Source organism: Salminus brasiliensis, chromosome 13 (genome assembly GCF_030463535.1).
Source record: "Salminus brasiliensis chromosome 13, fSalBra1.hap2, whole genome shotgun sequence".
Taxonomy (NCBI): domain Eukaryota; kingdom Metazoa; phylum Chordata; class Actinopteri; order Characiformes; family Bryconidae; genus Salminus; species Salminus brasiliensis.
The window spans coordinates 10,324,107-10,343,676 of record NC_132890.1 but is presented as its reverse complement, the minus strand read 5'-3'; the positions used below and the strand labels follow the sequence as shown (position 1 = coordinate 10,343,676).

At 45.1% G+C, this 19,570-nt stretch overlaps 1 protein-coding gene across 1 annotated transcript in view; it reads left to right on the top strand.

Moving 5' to 3' along the window:
• znf423 (zinc finger protein 423) overlaps positions 1 to 19,570 on the top strand; it is a 181,993-nt gene that overhangs the window by 21,473 nt on the left and 140,950 nt on the right. The window contains exon 3 of the mRNA XM_072694860.1: positions 12,339 to 12,398. Coding sequence (XP_072550961.1) covers positions 12,339 to 12,398 — 60 coding nt within the window. The remainder of the gene's footprint in view (positions 1 to 12,338; positions 12,399 to 19,570) is intronic.

Sequence of the window (19,570 nt, the reverse complement as noted above, 5' to 3'; positions counted from 1 at the left end):
CTCTCCCCTCACTGTGGTGGGGCAGCTGGGTGAGGCCTGCCTTTGAAGCCTTACCTGCAGTGGTAAGTGCGTGGGGTCTCTCTGTGACAGGCAGGGGGCCAGAGTGCGTATGCATGCTCATTAGGGGCCCTCATAGCGCTGCACACAGGCTTTTCCTTTTCTCTTGCTCAAGAAAGGACTTATCAGTGCTGTCACGCGCAAACCGTGTATCTCCATTGTTGCCGTTTGTCACTTTTTGACATAATGTGAATCTGGCAGGCGTTCTTCACATTGTGTCAGAATGTAATGAGAAATGGACCAATAGAAATGCTCCAAAATGACTTCATTATTTTTACATTGACTTCAAGTGAAGGTGAAGTTTTTTTCCTTCTCCTGTAAACTTTACATTTTGAAAATACATTTTCTTTGCATCGCAGTGACTAATAGCGAACCAGTTTTCTTATCGATCATGTATAAAATAACATGGTATAAATGGCATGGTAGTGGTGATCTAGAATTTGTGTTAAGTGGTTTGGGAAATAAAATGATTTAGATGTGTCCAGAATCCAGAATGTCATGCTTATAAAAGGCAGAAATGAATGTAATGTAAGTATCTGTCATTTAACAGATATTTGCTCTTCCTAAAAAGCAGGAAATGTTGAAAAAAAAAAAAACAATCACACCAGGTGAGACCACTGCTGGGGCGGTGTGCGGCTCAGCGGTTACATCTCCGGGCTATTGATGACAGGGTTGTGGGTTCGATACCCGGGCTTGGCAAGTTGCCATTGTTAGGCCCTTTAGCAAGGCCCTTCACCCTCTCTGCTCCCTGGGCGCCGCAGCAATGGCTGCCCACTGCTCCAGGCATGTGTGCTCACTGTCACTGTGTGTTTTTCACTGGTTTGTATGTGTGTGTTTACTGCACAGATGAGATACAAGCGGAAGCCGAATTCCATCTGTGTTTGTCACAAAAAAGGATAAATATGGTTGTCTTGTCTTGTCCTGTGACTGTCTTGCGTCTTGAGTATCAGGATTATATCTGGATCAGGCTGAGCCACATAAAAATGCAAGTGTAAACACAGCCAAGACTCATTTCAACTGGATCCAAATCCGATCATTCAACCCTTCAGGAGGTGATCCGAAACACATGTAAGCCACATGTTATGGCAGTGTGAACGCATCCATCTCTCTGAAAAGCATTCCACAACCAAAACCCCTCCCAGTACAACACATGAAGTGAGCAGGTGTAAACGGGGTCTAAATGTCTAGTTTATAGTCAGTCTTATTTGGCTAAGTTTCAGTCTTCTCTTATTAACTTTTGAATGATAGTGGTTTGTGTGTGTGTGTGTGTGTGTGTGTGTGTGTGTGTGTCACAAAAATGTTTAAAAATCCTTCTTGTGGGCTCCTGCATGTTACCATGTTACCTTGCTAGATAAGCGTGAGCCGTGAGTAAACGAAAGCGTTCATTTTTAAAGCAGTTACAGTGCGTGTCGTTCCTCCGCCGGCCGCCCGCTGCTCTTGGCGGCTAAATGCAAGGGCCGTGTTTGCCGTGTAATTTTTGGCACGCTCGTTTGATCCCTACCCTCCCGCTACTCTCCGCATCGCAGCGCTGATTGCCTCCTTGCCATCAGCTACACTGCCATATATTAATGTGTGTGTGTATGTGTGTGTGTGTGTGTGTGTGAGAGAGAGAGAGTATGGTAATGCTAGTGTTTAACACTGCTTAACAGAAATGCAAATAACACTGCATGCCCATTCCAACCCAGCAGTAATTAACTGAGGAGGAATTTCAGTGATATAGAAATAAATTGTGTGTGTGTGTGTGTGTGTGTGTGTATGTGAGAGAGAGCCAGAGAGAGAATGTACGCAGACAGCCCTTGGGGGAGAGAGTATGTTTTTTCGTTCTCTTTGTCTTAAATGATAGTTTAAAGAGAGCGCACACAGTCCATCCCTGTAATACTGTTAAATACCAGGCCTCTCTTCTGAGGCCCGTTTATTAGCTCTGCTCTATCTGCATTGCTAACAGAGATACAGGAGTAATTACACTGATGAAACCAGGCGTCAGTTAAAGGCATGCACTGTCCAGTGCTACTTTAAGGAAGGTAAAAGAGCAACTGCTACTTTCTTGATGGGTCAGCATTTTGCCTGATGACCAGTAAGTCCTCTTATCTGTCTCTTTTACAATGATACATCGAGCCTGAGAAACACAACCACACACACATACTATACTGTATATTAGCGCAGCACGGTCATCATTCATCATGATCAACATCGTTAAAGGCTGCAATCACAGGACAGATCTGTTTCATCTACTTAAGTAACTGTACTTAAGCGGACTGCAGGGTTGCGAAGGCTTGACGTAGATACGTGAACAAAACGAGATGAGAGAGACTCTATAGGATGTTGGATTAAGGAGGAGGGGCTTCAGGCATGTTCTTCCTTCAGAAATAGGGTTAGTTCATAACGCCGCTTAACAACATGCCATACTAAGCTTGGCTGATCGGCGTATGACTATCGCGAGTGCAAATGACACACCGGAGCTTGAAGACTCACCTCAGCAGTGTTTTTTTTTTCGGCAGGGTTGGGATTAAGCTGTGAATGTGTAAATATAGCAGACGTGGAACAGACTGATGATTTATTTTGTACTAGTAGCACATGAGCTTTTCGTTTTTGTAACCTATTGTGGCCTATTGCCTTTTGTTTAGCAGCCCTACATAAACATCTGACCTATGCGAGACATTTTACTGCTTAGCCCACTACAGACTGTACCAATTATCTCAGAGGGGAGTACACGACACTAGGTGGAACAGACTGTCTGCTCGCTATAATTGTAGCCTCCACGCATGTTTTGGAAGGAGACGTGCTTTGGAAGGTACTGCTGACTAATAATCTGTCACAGAGCCAATACGGATCGGATCATTGCTGATCAGAGGTGGCCATTTTGGATCTTGAAATGGAGGCCCAGTGTCAGTTTCTCGGTTGGCTTCCGGCACTCGAGCATTTCGCACAGCTGCGGAGTGCATTAAGGAAAGCGAGGGTATCCAAGGTAACATTTTAAAACATGCTGTAATCATTAGACCATGTGCCCCACTGTATTAAGTATTTACAAGCTGGTGCTGATTTCGAGAGGAAGTGGAGCTAGCATGTAGCTTTCACCACTGCCATTTATGGCACTTATGATGGATATAGCTTGACTGTACACTACTTAAGGCTTCATTACTGCCGGTTGGATAGTGAAATAGGTGATTTAAAGGGTTCACACTCTCTCTAGAGGACACACCTGATGACTTGTGAAGCCATCTGTCTCTGACCGGCACAGTTGTTGTTGTAATCTCTTTAAGTCATCAGTGATCAGCGGAAAACAAATCAAGGTAACATACTGGTCACTGACCCAAGATACAGCCGATCGGCCAAGAGGCGCTTGCCTTCTGATGTTTGCGTATTTAGTTCAGAGAGGGAAGACGCAGGACTAAGACTGTGACCATTCCTATCTACGTATTTAAATACATACCCAAAAAGCACATTTCTTCGGTTCTCCAGCTCTTCACTTGTTTTACACAGATAATTCAGTGTGGTACGCTGTAAGATTCTTTGGAGAAGATTCGTGCTGTGCATTTGAATCGTTTGTCGCGCTACAAGCGCTCAGTTCAGCAGAATACGGTGCCCAGTATATCAGAAATATTGACAAGGCGCATAGCTTTGCTAAAGTGTGCAATGCTGTACGCTGAACCTATCCCACGACTTGATTGTGTGCATGTGTAAGGGCGTCCAGAGCAGTTCCCTGAATAACAGAGGGATTTTGTTTGTGCATTCCAGGAACATTTTTAAAGATTGTGATGTCAGGAAATCGGCTTGCAAGATTGTTCAGGCTGTGAGACAAGTAGCCAGAATTTCTGACAGAAATGTCAGAAACCTACCCTGATGTCTAATTGCTCACTCATCGCTTTTTGTCACCTGATTGAGCTAAAGTTTGGAACGTTCCTGAAATGCAGTCAACCGAGCTTAAAAGCGGGCAAATATTGCACAGTGCATACCTAGATTTAAGGCATAAAAACTATATTAAAAACCTCTTCGCATAACCGAATGGTGTTACAGCCATTTTGAGTAACCAAAACTACCTTTACCTCAGCACAGTATGTGACTTTCCAAGAACTGCGAATCCAGGAAGTTTTAATTGTAGCTTAAATATATAATTAAGGTCTATGATATCCAAGAATGTGTTTTGCATAGCTTTTCCATCGATTTTTCAAGCAAGATAATTAGGATTTTGCCAAGTATTTCCCGATAACTATTCCTTTAACAAAGGCAAAGGAACATCATGAGAATAAAGCCCCACTTTCCAGTAAACATTACACAGTGCATCAGTCCTATCTTTAGATTGGTAATTATAGCTAATATATGTCTCTTGTTGATTGGATGAATCTGGCCTTGGCCTGTCCGACCTCACCTGTGGCTCCGTCTCCAAAGACAACAGTGCATTCTTTTACTTTGTGCCTCTTCCGTTCTCCTTCCCTCACACTCTCCCTCTGGTCTGAGCCCACCCCACCCCCCACCCCCCCTCAAGCTGGCATCATAGTTCACATTAGCAGTGCTTTGTACACATGGGACATTGTGAGGAATAAATATGAGAAATATATAAATATATTCCCCTCCGCTAATGAAGGAGAGCGATTCCCCACAGGAAGATGAGGAAAACGCTCTTATTAGAATAGCAATTTTTTTTTTATCTCTTTCTAATGATGTTTTTTTCTGTCTCCATTTGTTTCGCTCCCTCTCTCTGAGCAGGGCTTCTGAGTTGCTTGCTGGAGATCATAGTGTGAGGTCTGGATATCCTCTACAGAGTCTTTTTTGTCTTTTTTCTTTTTTTGTTATTATTCATTTCTATCTTGCGTAGAAACACGGAAAGAGAAAAGGAGGGAGAGAGCTTCTGCTTTGGGAGATATCTTATAGTGCAGCACTTCACATCTGGATGGCCCATCCCTATAGCCCCACCTCTGTGTCTGTGTGTGCATATTTGCCGAGATTGCTAAGCGAAATGTGATGGCCATTTATTTCTATGGCTTGACGAAGAAATCCATACTTCAGGGAATGGAAGCATATTTGGATTTACGGTCTACAAATACGCCAGTTTATCTGCCTACTCTATATAAAGGCCTACACTAATAATACTGGCATAAATATTATCAGTCCGTTCATAGACTTGACAGTGAATCTTAAGTGCTGTTTTGTGTGTGTGCGTGTGTGTGTGTGTGTGCTGGTGCACGTCTCGCTTGGCCCGGAGTCCAGTGTTAGTAATGTGTAGGAGGCCTGGGTCTGCTTGTGCCGCTGGCTGCATTGTTTTTAGTCAGGGAGCTGGCCTCAACTGTGTGGTGCTGTTGTGTAGCCTGCAGGTGAACAGAGCCACGAGTGTGTGTTTGTGTGTTTGTGTGTGTGTGTGTGTGTATGTGTGAGATGCAGGGCATTTGTCTAGTGTAACCCTCTACCTCCTCCACACTCCCACTCTCTCTCTCTCTCTCTCTCTCTCACTCTCTCTCTCTTTCTCTCTCTGCCTGACTACACTCCAATATCCCTCTTCTAATGAAGCGGTAAATGGGGGATGAGTGGCGCTCTGATTGGGGGTAATTTAGCGTTTTTCTCTTCCACTAGGAAGATGTGTCTTCCGGAATTTAGCGTCCAGCTTGTTAGACAAGATTTAGGCTAAAGTGACTTTTGGGGGAAATTGGAATACTTCAGTTGAATTAGACAGTGTGTTCTGGGGATCAGCCCGTTTAGAGTGTTGCACCGACAAGCAGAAATCGTTTCTGCCAATCTGTGGCACAGTACAAGTCAGTGAAGGTGTCACAAAATATGTGTGTATTGTGGAGATGAGTAATTTTAGCTACATTCTATTAGAGAGAGTGTTTTATATTATAATACCTAAAGACAATTTTACCATACATGATATGTATCACCATACTTTAGTGCGATGATAATAATAAAACAGCGTCATATTGCCCACCTCAACATCCTATTTATTATTCCATCTAGTGCGGTTGTTTAGTGTTTAAATAGCAAAGGTCACAATCATCTTAACCCCCACCATTACATTAAGTGGATTTATGGGATAATAGAATTATGTAAGGAGGAATGTGCCTAAAAATTCCACCATTACATTGTCCACCTGTTCACAACCAACCACCTGAACTCTAACAGCAGGTGCTCCATTATTATTACTATACTAATAATGTTCCAATAGCTTCTAATAATATTACTGTATCTGAACTGTGTGCTTATGTGTACTCTTAGCATAACTTTGTAAGAAGTTGTGACAGTATTGGTTCCCACTCACTGGAAGTCATGAATAGGTAATTCCTCTAGCAGTTTCTTATTATGTTCTTGGGTAATGTGAATTATTATGTCTTCAGTTCTACCAGTGAGGTCCCAACCAATGGGAGATGAATCCAAAGCTGAAGTCTACATAGAGAAAAATATCCTTATTGGACAGTTTTATTACCAAGCAAAACTGGATTGATTGATAGAATAGTGTACAAGTGTCAGAGTTTAAACACAAGCATGATCTAATGGAATAACCATGAACTAAAATTACTAGCGTGTCTTTGTTTATTTCCAATTCCTGGAAATCATTAGTCCCTGTCTGCTGGCCTGGAAGGCCCTGAGGATCACCACTGCTAAACTTTGTGAGTGTCATGTTGTGTCTTGGGCCGAGGGTATTTTTGCACCAATACAAGTCATTCTTTTTATTCTACTGTTCTAATTAAAAACGAATATACCTTGGAATATGATCTCTAATAATTATAGCAGTGTTGTTGTTCTGAACTTAGCATTTCTTCTACTCTTTATTTCTGAGACCAGCTGACCAGCTGTGCTATGCTATTCTTATGTGGTGCGAGCATTTCGAACAACCTCAGATATTCTGAAAGGCTTTCCGTAGGTGTTTTGAGGAATTTAGGGATTGATAGGTTGCAACAGCAGTAGCTCCATTATTATTACTATACTAATAATGTACCAATAGATTCTAGGAATATTACTGTATCTGAACTGTGTGCTTGTGTGTACTCTTACTATTTGGGCTATTGTAGCCTAGTACTGCAGCAGTAGCTGTGTGTGTGCATGTTGTGTGTGTGTGTGTGTGTGTGTGTGTATCTGTGTGTATCCCAAGATTTTACAGACTAAAGGGAGCATACCACAAAGCCGGGGGGAGGCAGGCCCAACCCAGCACAGCGGAGAACAAGAGAGCGAGATCTAACCAGAAAAGCCAGCATGGTGCCTTTCCCGAAAAATAGTACAGCGAGGCGTCTGAGCAGCCAAGCCAGGCCAGCAGAGGAGTTAGAGAAATATGGACTGTGATGTTTTCTGGGAGTATTGTATGAACATCACTCACTGGCGCGCACACACACACTACATTTACAGCAGCGTGCAGCCGCAAAAGCCAAATGACCTGTGAATCCAGAACACAACGCTGCCATCAGTAACAGGATAGAGTCCGACTCTTTTATTTGTGAAGTACAGGACGTACAGGGATCTGTCCTGGTGGAGCAGGTGTCAACATGGGTTCACTAAAGGTTCCATTCGAAGTTCCATCCTGTAGATAACGTAGTATGCAAAAGTTTGGATCCCTCAGTTCAGATTATGCTTTGTTGATTTCCTAAGTGAAGCATGTCATATAGGACGTATATGATTTTCTATATGAAAATAATAGGACATCCATACCTATGTACTGTAGCATGCAAGTGTATGGGCACCCCTGGTCAGCATTTGCTACTGTTAATAGTTAAGTAAGTGACAGAGTGACCTGTTAAACCATTTGTTTAATGTTTTAAACAAGACAGACAAGGCATTCTACCTGGTCAGGGCTTAGTAACCTTACCCCATTTGACATGTCTCATCGCTTGTGAACACTTTTGTAGCGACTAAGAGTCTTTCAATTTTTGTTTGGAGGGTTTTTGCCCATTCTTCCTGACCTTACGATTCTTGAGCCGTCTAGGGGCACTTCTCTTCTGAAGTCTACAAATGTTTGATTAGATTTGGGGAATGAGGGCCATGGCAAAACCTTGCATGCACCTCTTGAGGCAGGCCATTGTATATTATAAGGTGTTTAGGATGGCTACGCTGCTGTAGAAGCTGTTCTCTTCATCTTATTCAGCTTTTCTTCACAGATGATGTGATGTGTTTGCTTCCTGCATTTGTTGGTGTTTTTTGTATTGGATCTATCCTTCCCTCTACCAGTAAAATGTGCATTGTGCCACTGGCTGCAGCACAAGCCCAGAACATTAGCAATCTATGCCCATGCTTAACAGTCGGAGAGATGTTCTTTCCATGAATTTCTTCACTGTATTTTGCCAGTGGAAAGCGACATTGTATACATTGTTCAGGTTTTGGACCCTTCTCAACATGGCTCTAACAGTATCACAGTAGTGGCGTGTTGGTGTGTGCTGTGCTGGTATGACTGTATCAGGCACAGAGGCATGGCACATCATGCTCCTTTTCACAGCACAGTAGAATAGAAGAAAAGGAGAAAGGTGTGATGTGTAGGGACGAGTTTAAATGAGGGTAGCAGGAGTCAGGGGCTGGACATGCTGGTGTGTCCTGCTCAGAGGAGGCAAGGCCTGCTGTTGTTTTTGGGCAGAAGCAGCCTGGTGTCCGGTGCTTGCGATGGCCAGCAGCCCTTTCAGAGCAAACACACAGAAACCTGTTAGCATTGGCTCTGCAGTGGAATATGAAGCTGGAGGAGGTGCCGGAGCCAAGTTCACACTGACCGCCCCGCTGAGCGCAGACTGGGAGACATCATTACACGGAGGAACCCAGAACACACACTCCGCACCCTGTATGAGTGAGAGAGAGGCCTGGTGTCTGTGTGCAATTAAGGCACTGATAATGTGGAAGGAATGTGGTACGGCTGGCAGTGAGACTGTGCCGTTTACCCTACCCCCACCTCAAAATCAGAGCAGGAAGTGGTTTTAGTGTCTACAGTGTCGTCCAGCGCCAGCAGGAGCCTATCTGACCACAACTTCCTTTACCCTTTACCCAAAGCGGAATAGCAGAGTCTTTCCTTTCAGCCCTCTGTCCTTACTGTTATTATTTAGAGGGAAAATCAGCCGATTAAAAATCTAATTCCATTCCTCATCTCTCTCTCTCTCTCTCTCTCTCTCTCTCTCTCTCTCTTTCTCCCTCTCTCACACACACACACACAAACTCTCTCACTCCCCCATTCTCATTCCAGTTAATGTCAAAATGGCTTCTTAGGCATTCTTAGTGTTGCCAAAGCATTTTAACGTAAAAGCTGAACATTCTCTGTGTCCAAATGTTTGTGGACATCACTTCTAATGAATGCATTCAGCTGCTTTAAATTGCACCCTTTGCTGAAACAGATGTGCAAATGCGCGCGCACACACACACACACACACACACACACATACAAACACAGCTTGTCTAGTCCCTGTAGAGAAGTGTTGCCAATATAAAATAGGACATTCTAGAGCAGATGAACATGAACCTCTTGGCACCATTCCTCTTAATTCCAGGGGTGGGCTAGAGTGGTATAAGCATTGAGCTATGGAGCAGTGGAACTGTTTTCTCTGGAATGATGGTGCCCCATCCAATACTTGTGGGATGAGGTTGGGGGGGGGGTGTCATCCAACATCCTGACTTTACTACCGTTCTTGTCGCTGAGTGCAATCAGATCCTCACAGCAATGCTCCGAAATCTAGTAGAAAGCGTTCTCTGGACAGTAGAGACAGTTACTCCAACAAAAGCAGGATCAACTCTTGATTTTGGAAGAAACAATGAATGAGCAGGTGTCCCAATACTTTTGTCTGTATAATGAACTTAAGTTATTTAAGGTGGTTTTGTTTCCCTGTCTCTCTCTCTCTCTCTCTCTCTCTCTCTCTCTCTCTCTCTCTCTCTCTCTCTCTCTCTCTCTCTCTCTCTCTCTCTGTTATTAAACTGCCGTAAATGTATTCCATCTCGCAAGTGGGGGGTTTGTATAATAATTTTAACGTAGGACAACCTTTCTCGGGGGTTCAATAAAGGGGCGTCGAAAGTCAATATCTCTCCCTGTCTCTGTCTTTCCATCTCTCTCCCTTTTTGCTCTCTTTTTCCTTGCCCTCTTTCATACAAGCCCCTCTTTAACTCTAATCTTCCCTTCTAGTAGCGAGTTTGATCTCTTAATGAGTATCTTCACCCCCTGCGAAGCTCATTAGTGATAGTCATCTCCTCTGCTCTCGCCCCTAATCCTCAAAGTGGACGTCGTCCTCGGAGTTTGTGTGCCGGAGCGATTTTTGCTTCAGCTGGTTCTGCTAGCGCAGAAACGGCTTTGGCACAAAGCATGCTGTTAACGCTTTAACCCCTTAAACTGCAGGCTTACTGTTCAGTAAGTAATCTTAGGAGGTTTGTATTCAGTAGCGATTATCAGTGATTCGACGACTGCCAGGAAGCTTCTGTGTTAAGCAACAAAAAATGTGGGCCTGTATATGGTGTGAGGTATAAGGGATTCATGCAAATTAGCGAGCGGGGTTATAAGCTGTGTATACGTCTTTGTACATATGTGTTTTCGTAAGTGTGAAGTGCTGAGAGGCTGTAGGGGGTTTTCAGGAGGGGAGGGGTGTGAGCTGTAGTGCTCATTGTGTCCTGAGCGCTGCCGTATCCTGTTTGTGTGCCAGTGGGGCTTCCTTCCCCCTGCTATGCCCAGGAAAGCCTTCATCATCACATTCCTCCTCTGCTCTCATCTCCCCGCCGCTCTTACCTGTTTTTTGCACCTCCGAAATTAGTACAAGAGCAGGGAAACAAAGGGAAAAACACACCCCCACAAGCCGCCACAAGATACACACACACATAGGCACTCAATAAAGCCTTTGATGTACATCCAGCAATCAGATACAACACATGATAGATGCATTATACGGCATCATTAACATGGTGCACTCCTGAAAACAATGCTGTTCAACAACGTGTGGAAATATGTGCTTCAGTTACAAACAAACACGTTTTAATGACATATGTGGATCAGCTACAAATAGGCCTGGGTATTGTTTAGAAATTTGCCAATTTCCGGAGTATGTGAGGGCTTCTTGAAACCGTTCTGATTTCAGAACTATTCCGAAACGTATACTTTAAGCGTAAAGAACGTAAAGGAAGTTGCGGCTAAAGTTTGAGTAGTTTTAAATTAAGGTAACCTCGCAACTGCTATAAAAAGAACAACTTCCCAAACTTCCGGAAAGCTGCCATTTTTTTTATGGCTTTGTGGAAGCATTCAACCCTCTTAAAAAGCCCTTATACAATGTTCAAAATGAAGATGCTGCAAATGCTTCTTCCAGCTTTGAGACGAATCATGTTTGTAATAGAAAGCTATATATCAAGCGGTCGTAAATGCGTCTGACAATTTGCTGTCGTCATTTCTAATCTGGCAAGTGTCCATTCAAGGTCTGCACAGGCAGGGTATTAACCTCTTAAACCCATTAAACCCTGTATGTAGGTGCACACTTCATTAGTATCCTAATTTACATCACTTTCATAGGCCCTAAAATAGAACCCTGTGGTACTCCACAAAATCTGGTAAACTCAAAGATTATGCAGTAGTTTTTACTTTCGAATTCATAACTGAATCATTATCTGTTTAAAGGTATAAGGGGTTATGGTCTGAAACCATAAAACAGGCCCCACTCAAGTATATAAAAAAAACACTCATGATCACTTTCAATTTTGTATGTGAAACAAATCAGCCCAGACTCGGTCCAGAAATATTTTGTGTGGCCCTGTAGAGTTCAGGTCGGGTAGCAGACCTCTAGCATTTTACTGAAACTGAAAGCTCAACCTTACATAGATGTGAGAGTGAAAACAGTGTGAACAAGCTTTTAAACATCACTTGATGTAAAGGTTCTTTATCGATTTCAAGGTTCTTCATACAAAAGCATGTTATGAAACCGAAAGTGGTTCTTGTTTGGCAGCGCTCAAAGAACCATTATTAGCACCTTTTATTTTTGAGAGTGTGTGATTCTCCTGGATTACAAATGACACTTTCACAGTATTCATCTTTATCAGACTTGTACTTGGTAGAACCATCTTCTGCTTCAGTAACACCTCATGGGGTGTCTCTAGACCATGTGTGCTTACTGTTTCGGAGTGATGAGCTCCAGGTTGTTCAGGTTTGGTTGGATGATGCTTGTTGACCCTGAATTTTTTTAAGGGTGATTCTGGATTGGATTAAGATTTTGTCCTTCACCTTTTGTCCTTGTTATTCAACCACTCATGGGTTGCTTTGGTCACCTCTAAATTCTTTAAGTCCTAAAAAGAACTGATGGTCAGTATTTACAAATACTTCCTAATGTCTAACATCGCTCTCTCTTTCTCTCTCTCTCTCTGTTTAGCGGTGGAAGAGGCAGACTCAGCTGAATTTACAGGTAGCTGGGACTCCTCCACTACAGCAGGTATGTCCACCCCCCCTCCACCCCCGCACACATGCACAGACAACTAGCATGGTTCCGTCCAACCGTCTTCCACAGAACACCTTCAATATGTCTCCTCAGTGATTCCACTGCTCTTCCATCGGACGCCCCTCTGCAGCCCAATCTCTAATATCAATTCCACATGGCCTGTAGCCCTATGCTCCAAGGGAGAGCGAGTGAGATAGAGACACAGAGAGAGAGAGAGAGTACGAGTGAAGCAGAGAGATTTTCATAAGGCACAAGAGGACAGTGGCCAGGTGCACGATGCAGCGGAGGCTTCCTGTCTGAAGTTTTTTTTTTTGCTGGGAGTTTCGAGTTCGGACGTATACGTTCATGACTTATGGGTTCCTCTCTACTTGGCCTGCCTCGCAGGCAGTGAGCAATCGACTTGGCAACATCTCAGCAGCCTGCCTTGAATTGTGCCTCTGTCTGATGCTGCACATGTTACTTTTCTATCTTTATCCCCACGCGAAAATGGAACGTGTTCAAAATCCGCTGCAACGTATTCTGCTGCAGTTTGGAACATGCTGACAGTGAGTCGCAGTATATTCCTTTTAGGACTCCCGTGAGGCCATGCCTGCTCTGACAGAGCAATGTACAGGGTGGGTCCAGAGCTCTTATATCACTTCATGTATAAGTGATCTGAGTGACTGTGTGTTTTTTATCTCATATATTCACTTCATTTTCCTCCTGCAGTATACATATTGGAAGGACAAGTGCCTAGTGGGGACTAGTGGGTCTTAACCCCTGGTTCTGGAGTTCCCTGCTTCATGTGTTTGTTTTCTGTCTCCAAATACATCTGATCTAACTAATCAGATATCCATGGTGTGTCAAATTGAGTACTTTCATTATTTCATAGCATCTGAATGGCTGTAGCTCTCAGAACGTTGGTCAAGATCCTTATTTTAAGGGGCGTGGGGACATGGGTTCTATCCTCATTCAGGTGGTTCCTGTCTGTGAGGAGTTTGGTGTGTTCTCTCCACATCTGTGTGGTTTCCTCCGTGTCCACTAGTTTTCCCCCCACCTCCCATGTACACACTTTAGGTGAACCGACTATGTCAAATCGTCCCTTGTGAGTAAATGGTGTGTATGGTACCCTGTCCAGGGGATTATTTCTGCCTTGTGTGTAATGGTTTAAGGTATGCTTCAGACCCACCATGTAGCCACACACTTCATTATTAGCATAATTTACATCACTTTCATAGGCCCTAAAATAGAGCCCTGTTGCACTCCACAGGATCTGGTCAACTAAAAGAATCCACAGTAGTTTTCACTTCAGAATCATTAAGGGGTTAAGTTGGAGACCTGACTCAAGCAGGCCCAACAACAGTAGCGCTTTACTGAAACTGAAAACTTAACCTTACATAGTGTATCTAGACAAAGTGGGCTACAGTTTCTCATTAAGGTCATTTATGCCAACGTTCTGTAAAGCCTGTTGAACACTATAGCTGCAACAAATGACCGTACTTGTGGTTATAGCTTAAATAGGCCAGTGAACTAGACCTAAGGACAAACCATTGAAATGTCCGGACCACTACAGCTCCTTAGCTGGACCTCGCTACTGTTGCATCATGATTGGTATTCTGGTATCAAAATCCCACCCAGGCCAAAGACATGGTGGTGTTTTTAATAGTGAAGGAGAGAGTTTGTGTGTGTGTGTGTGTGTGTGTCTGTGTGTGTATGTGAGTTGGTGAGCTCAGCAGGGAGAGGGGAGTAGGAAAGAGAGGCCCGTGGGGGTGGGAGGATGACGTGGGGCCTCTCCTAAGCGGCCCTGAGGGAGTGCTGGTGGGGGTGCTGACTGTGGTCCTGGGTGGCTGCAAAGTGCTGCGTGTGTGAGATCCAGCAGGAAGGGGAGTCCCTAGGCTCTTACAAAACCACCCCCTTCCTACCCTCCACTCTTCCTCTCTGCCTCCTCTTCCTCCTCCTCCTCCTCCTGCTCTTTCTCTTTCTTTCTCCTGCTTGTTTTTGTCCCCATTGCTCTCAAACTCAAAAGTGTGTTTGTGAGTTTTTATAGATAAAGCTGTGTGTCTTCTAGGGCTGATAGGTTTGGATTGGCTACTGCAACACCACTGCAACAGTCCATTGCATTTTAACATGTATCCTTAGAGTTATGATACCCCAGCTTCTCCCTAGGTTACATGAGATTTCAGAATCCACGTTTCGGAAAGCCTGTCCGAACAACGAGGTGAAGAATGGTTAAGGCGTTTTCATCAAGGGATGTAGGAAAATATCAATATATCAAAGTATTGCGATAATATGAATAATAATATTAATATATTGTATCGTAACCCTTGTATCATGATCCGTTTCATATCCCCCTTCTTGCACATACACAGCCCTACCAGATACATGTTAATGCACAGGGTATTCTGATTCCCTTTCCACTGTAGGCCCTACACGCACGCACGTTCACCATCTCCTCGAGTTCCGCATCCATGCTCTTCTCCCTTCGCCGTCCTGCTTCTTTCTCTCTCCCTTGTTCCCTTTCTCTCTCTTTCTCTCTCTCTCTCTCCGTTTCTCCTTCCCTTCCACCGCTCGTGTTCCCGCTCTCCTGTGTTTGTTTGTGCTGCTGTGCCGGGGCTCAGGGGGGCCGCTCGCCATTTCTTATTTAAAAAGATAAAAAAAACCTTCCTTCCCTTTATTCCCTGGGAGATGATGTCGACAAGGACACTGGCAGGCTTTTCCTGGTATTAAATTCAGTTCTCGCTCACCCCCCCAACACACCCCCCTTCTCTCTCTTTCTCCCTCTCTCTCTCTCTCTCTCTCTCTCTCTCTCTCTCTCTCTCTCTCTCTCTCTCTCTCTCTCTCTCTCTCTGTGCTCTGGAAAATGTGTGTTGAGTTTGGAAAGAGCAGTGGAGGGGTGACTAGTGTATAGGGTGAGGGCGGAGGGGGGGTGTGGGGGTGTGGAGGGGGGTCTGCGGTCCTGCTGTCCCGCTCTGTTTCCTCCAGCACCCCCCACCTTCCCCTTTGCACACCACCCCCTGCCTGCATGTCCCAGAGGACCTGAGTGAGGCCCCTTCGGCCTGTCCCGCTGGTGGAGAGGACCGGAGGTGCACCCACCCACCCCCCCTTCACCCACTCTAACACACTATCTCTCCCTCTCTCTTCGTGCTCCCTGAGACAGAAAAACAACCGTCCCTCCCAGGCCCAGAGGGGAAGAGAAGGGAAGGAGAAAAAGCAGAAAGCGAGCCAGGTCTGACACTAGAGACTCTGCAAGAGAGAGAGAGAGAGAGAGAGAGAGAGAGAGAGAGAGAGACGTGGCCTGACAACTGTCGTTTTTTTTTCAAATAGACAGAAAAGCAGGGGTTAATGGTGCCATCAGAGCTGTAAAGTTAAGCATTCTGCATTTCCTGCTTTTCTAACACACACACACACACTCACATGCGCGCACACACACTCAAACACGCAGGCCTGCGTTCTGGAAACAATAGCTTGAGAGACTTTACTTTGCTCTGTCAACAAACAACCCATAGAACAAATGATTCACAAATCTTCTTTGACATGCAGTACAGTACAGGAGACCCGCACAAACACCAGCACATATGCGCAAACACACACTCGCACACTCTCTTACACACACACACACACAAACACACGCACCCTGTCGGTGCGTGTCCCCGACTATGATTCATGGTGGAAAAAGGCAGCTCATATCCCCATGTGGAGGCCAGTAGGGGCTGTAATGGATCTGAATTGAATTATTTTATTCACTTCCTCCCTCCGTGATTGGCTGGCTCGGCAGGGCGCCTGACGCGCCAATCAGAGCCCTGGGTTTTTGCCTGCCTCCCTCTTACTGGGCGAGTCGGGGTGACCTCACCCCTCATTGTGGCTCTTGGATCACCTGTGTATTGCACATATAGAATGGAAGCTATGGGACTGGAGTTTTATTTGGCAGCGGGGGGCGCTGAGCTGGGCCTATTTATGACCTCCTTAATGGCTCATTCTGTCAAACCCGGCACATATTACACTGTTGCTGCTCAAGTGCGAGGAGGTGGGAAAGAAAGGCTGTGTGTCTGCTCAAGTGCATGCAGGGGCCGACCGATATATTAATAGGATCATAACATTAGCTGAAATTAAATGTCCTCCTAATGTATTGATACCTTGTCAATTGTTGGTGGCTTGTTTAAATGATGCATGCTGATTTTGTGGTCGTACAGTGGTATTACACTCTCATGTAGTAATCCTAAACTGAGCTCGGTTCTGGTCGGTTCTGATGGGTGGAGCTAAACAACGACAGGCTGTAGAGGGGGAAGCGTAAGGACAATTTTAAGGGCCCGTGACTGACAAGGGCCCTAAAAAAAATTTGTAAATTAAGTATTTCTGCAGAATTGTTAGAGTTGTAGGGTCCAGTCTAATATCTTTTCATTGGGCCCAAATTCCCTGACAGCACCCCTGCCCCCAACACATGTAATGCTCCGGACACTGAAAGGTTGAGGACTGACACACATGCCCTTTATTTGAACATTCTAGCACGGGTGAGCAGCCGGCCGGCATCACAGTGATGTGGGGGGAGGGAGAGGGTCATCCACCCACCTGACAAGGCTCAGGCTCCAGCTGCTAATGGCAGGCAGGATGACCAGGATTCGAACCAGCGATCCTCGGGTCATAGTGGCTTCTTCAAACTGCTTAATTTCAGTATAGTGTGTGAAATTCAGTTTTACAATTTAACTGATGTCCAACAGAATGATGAGCAGAGTGTAAATACACTTGAGATTGTGACCTCTTCTGCCAATCAGTAAAGCCCTGTTTAACCTAAGCTTCTGACATCTGTTCAATTTGTGACTGGATTAAATTATAGAAACAGATATTTTTAACTTACAGCTCCTTAAAAGTCAGTATCAGTGTCGGTCACAAAATGTTCAGCTTTGGCCCTGGTGTGTGTGTGTGTGTGTGTGTGTGTGTGTGTGCGCGCATGCTTTTCTCTGGAGTGTGAGCTGAGCCTGAGCCAGCCGTACACTCTGGGAAGCGGCACTCTGTTTTCACTCCTTGGTCTGGAAGAGAGGAACAAAGGGAGTGAAGGAAAAGATGGAGAGAGTGAGAGAGAGAGAGTGAGAGAGAAAGAGCTAGGACAAGAAAAAGAAGGAAAGGAGGAGAAATGATGACCCTCCGCTTTGCTACACTAGGGCCTGCTCCCAGTGATGCAGTGGACAGTTTAGAAAAGAGGGCACAGGCAGAAGTTCCATCTCTCTCTCTATCTCTATCTCTCTCTCCCCCTCTCTCTCTCTCTCTCTCTCTCTCTCACTCTCTCATTTATCTCCCTTTTTTTTCTCTCCATCTCCTTGTATGAACCTCTGGAGGTCCATAATATATTTTTAATTTCCCCAAGGCAGCGACAGGAAAACAGTTCTAATGTGTGAAGGGGAGGTGTGTGTGTGTGTGTGTGTGTGTGTGTGTGTGTGTGTGTGTGTGTGTGAGTGAGTGTGTGTCTGTATGTTCATGACAGTGTGTGGATATGTGTGCCTTGTGTGTAGGTCTGTCACGATTAATCAGTTAAACTAATGTACTTCCCAAACCTCTCAGCCCAGCCAACAAGCTCATGTGAGGCACACATGGGTAGAACATGGGCTAGGTGGGTTCCAGGTGGGCATGGGCTCTGAGTTGGTTTGTATATGTGCTGTTTTTGGGACCCAGTTGGGCTTTCTGAACGAGCCCCATCGTTACAGCCCACCCTAATCTCACATGGGTCCCATCTAGGCCTCATGTGCAGTGTAAAATCCAGATGGGGCCCATGTTTAACCACTCCTGGTCTCATCACTGACCTTTGTAGGACCCTGGTGGGCATCCATATGTGGGGCCAACACATGGAACCTACGGACAGAACTCTTGGGGTAACCACACAGGTCCCATAAGGGCATGTTATCTGGGATCTCAATCAACCAGCAGTGCTAAGTTGATCTGAAGTATCTGGACGCTTAGAGAAGCTAAGTCCATGTTTTGTTTTTCACCATTTTGAGCTTTTCGGATCCTCTGATGACCCGTCGATGAATCGTCGAATCAGTCGACAGCTTTCTCGATCACTGACAGAAGCGGTGGTGACAGCTGCACTTGTGTACCTCCCAAAGCCCTGGCCTGAAACAGGTGATGGCTTTGGTGAGCAGCTGCCGAGGTTGTGTGCTTGTTGTGGATGCGCAAGTGTGCGATTTCTAATTCCCTTCCTTCCATGACGCTCTCTTTCATCATCCCCCTCTCTCCCTCGCTCCCTGTCTCTCCGGGTGTGCGGGCATTGGGTGCTGTATCTCTCTTTCTCTCTCTCTCTCTCTCCCTCCCTCTCTGGGGGGTGTCGGGCTGGTACAGTGCGGCTGGCGGGCTGGGGGTTGGGAGAAGGGTCCCTGGAGGACCGCGTTGTATTGTGGAAACATAGCAAGCGAAGGCCAGTAGAGCCGGAGTGAGGCCTGCTTTAAATAGGTCCCTGTGTTTACTGTGTTAGGGCCTGCTCTCCCCAGAGAGAGCGCATGCACACGCACACACACACACACTCGCTCACACACTCTGCCTGCACCTGCTCAAGCACTGGGCCATCAGGGGCCCCCCGTCCCATCTCTCTCAGGCATGTACCCGATGCAAATATATCTGCGCAGGGCCCTGTCCCGCTCCGAGCTTAACGCCACAATCAGGACTGTTTTCTCTTTAGAGGGAAATTACCCTACTTAATGTAGTCTGCATGTCCTATTCTGATAAGTGTGTGTGTGTGTATGTGTGTGTACAGTAAATATAGGATTGCTACGTCTTCAAAAGTTTACATAGTGAGTATAAGACAGCTATGTCAAATAACAGAAACATTACTGTGGTCTGTTTGGCTTACATCATTTACCTGAGTAATTTTAGGGGCTCCTGTGTGATGAAACCATCAGCGAGAGAGCCATCGCCGTCCACAGCTGGGAGCCGAAAGTCAGGAACATGCACAAGAACCCATTCCTAGACCCTTATCAACACTATGCGACTGAAGAAGTCTCAGCTAGAATTACAAATTAAATAAATAAATTATTATTTATTCAATTATTAGATAAATAATTTTGGGGGGGAAAAAACATACTCACTCTTTTTTTTTTTATATGGCCCTATTTTTTTCTGCTGTGTAACCAAGCACACACCATGCCAGCTTTAAGAAAGCCATCATAGAAAGTACGTAGCTATTCGGAAAAGATACTAATTAC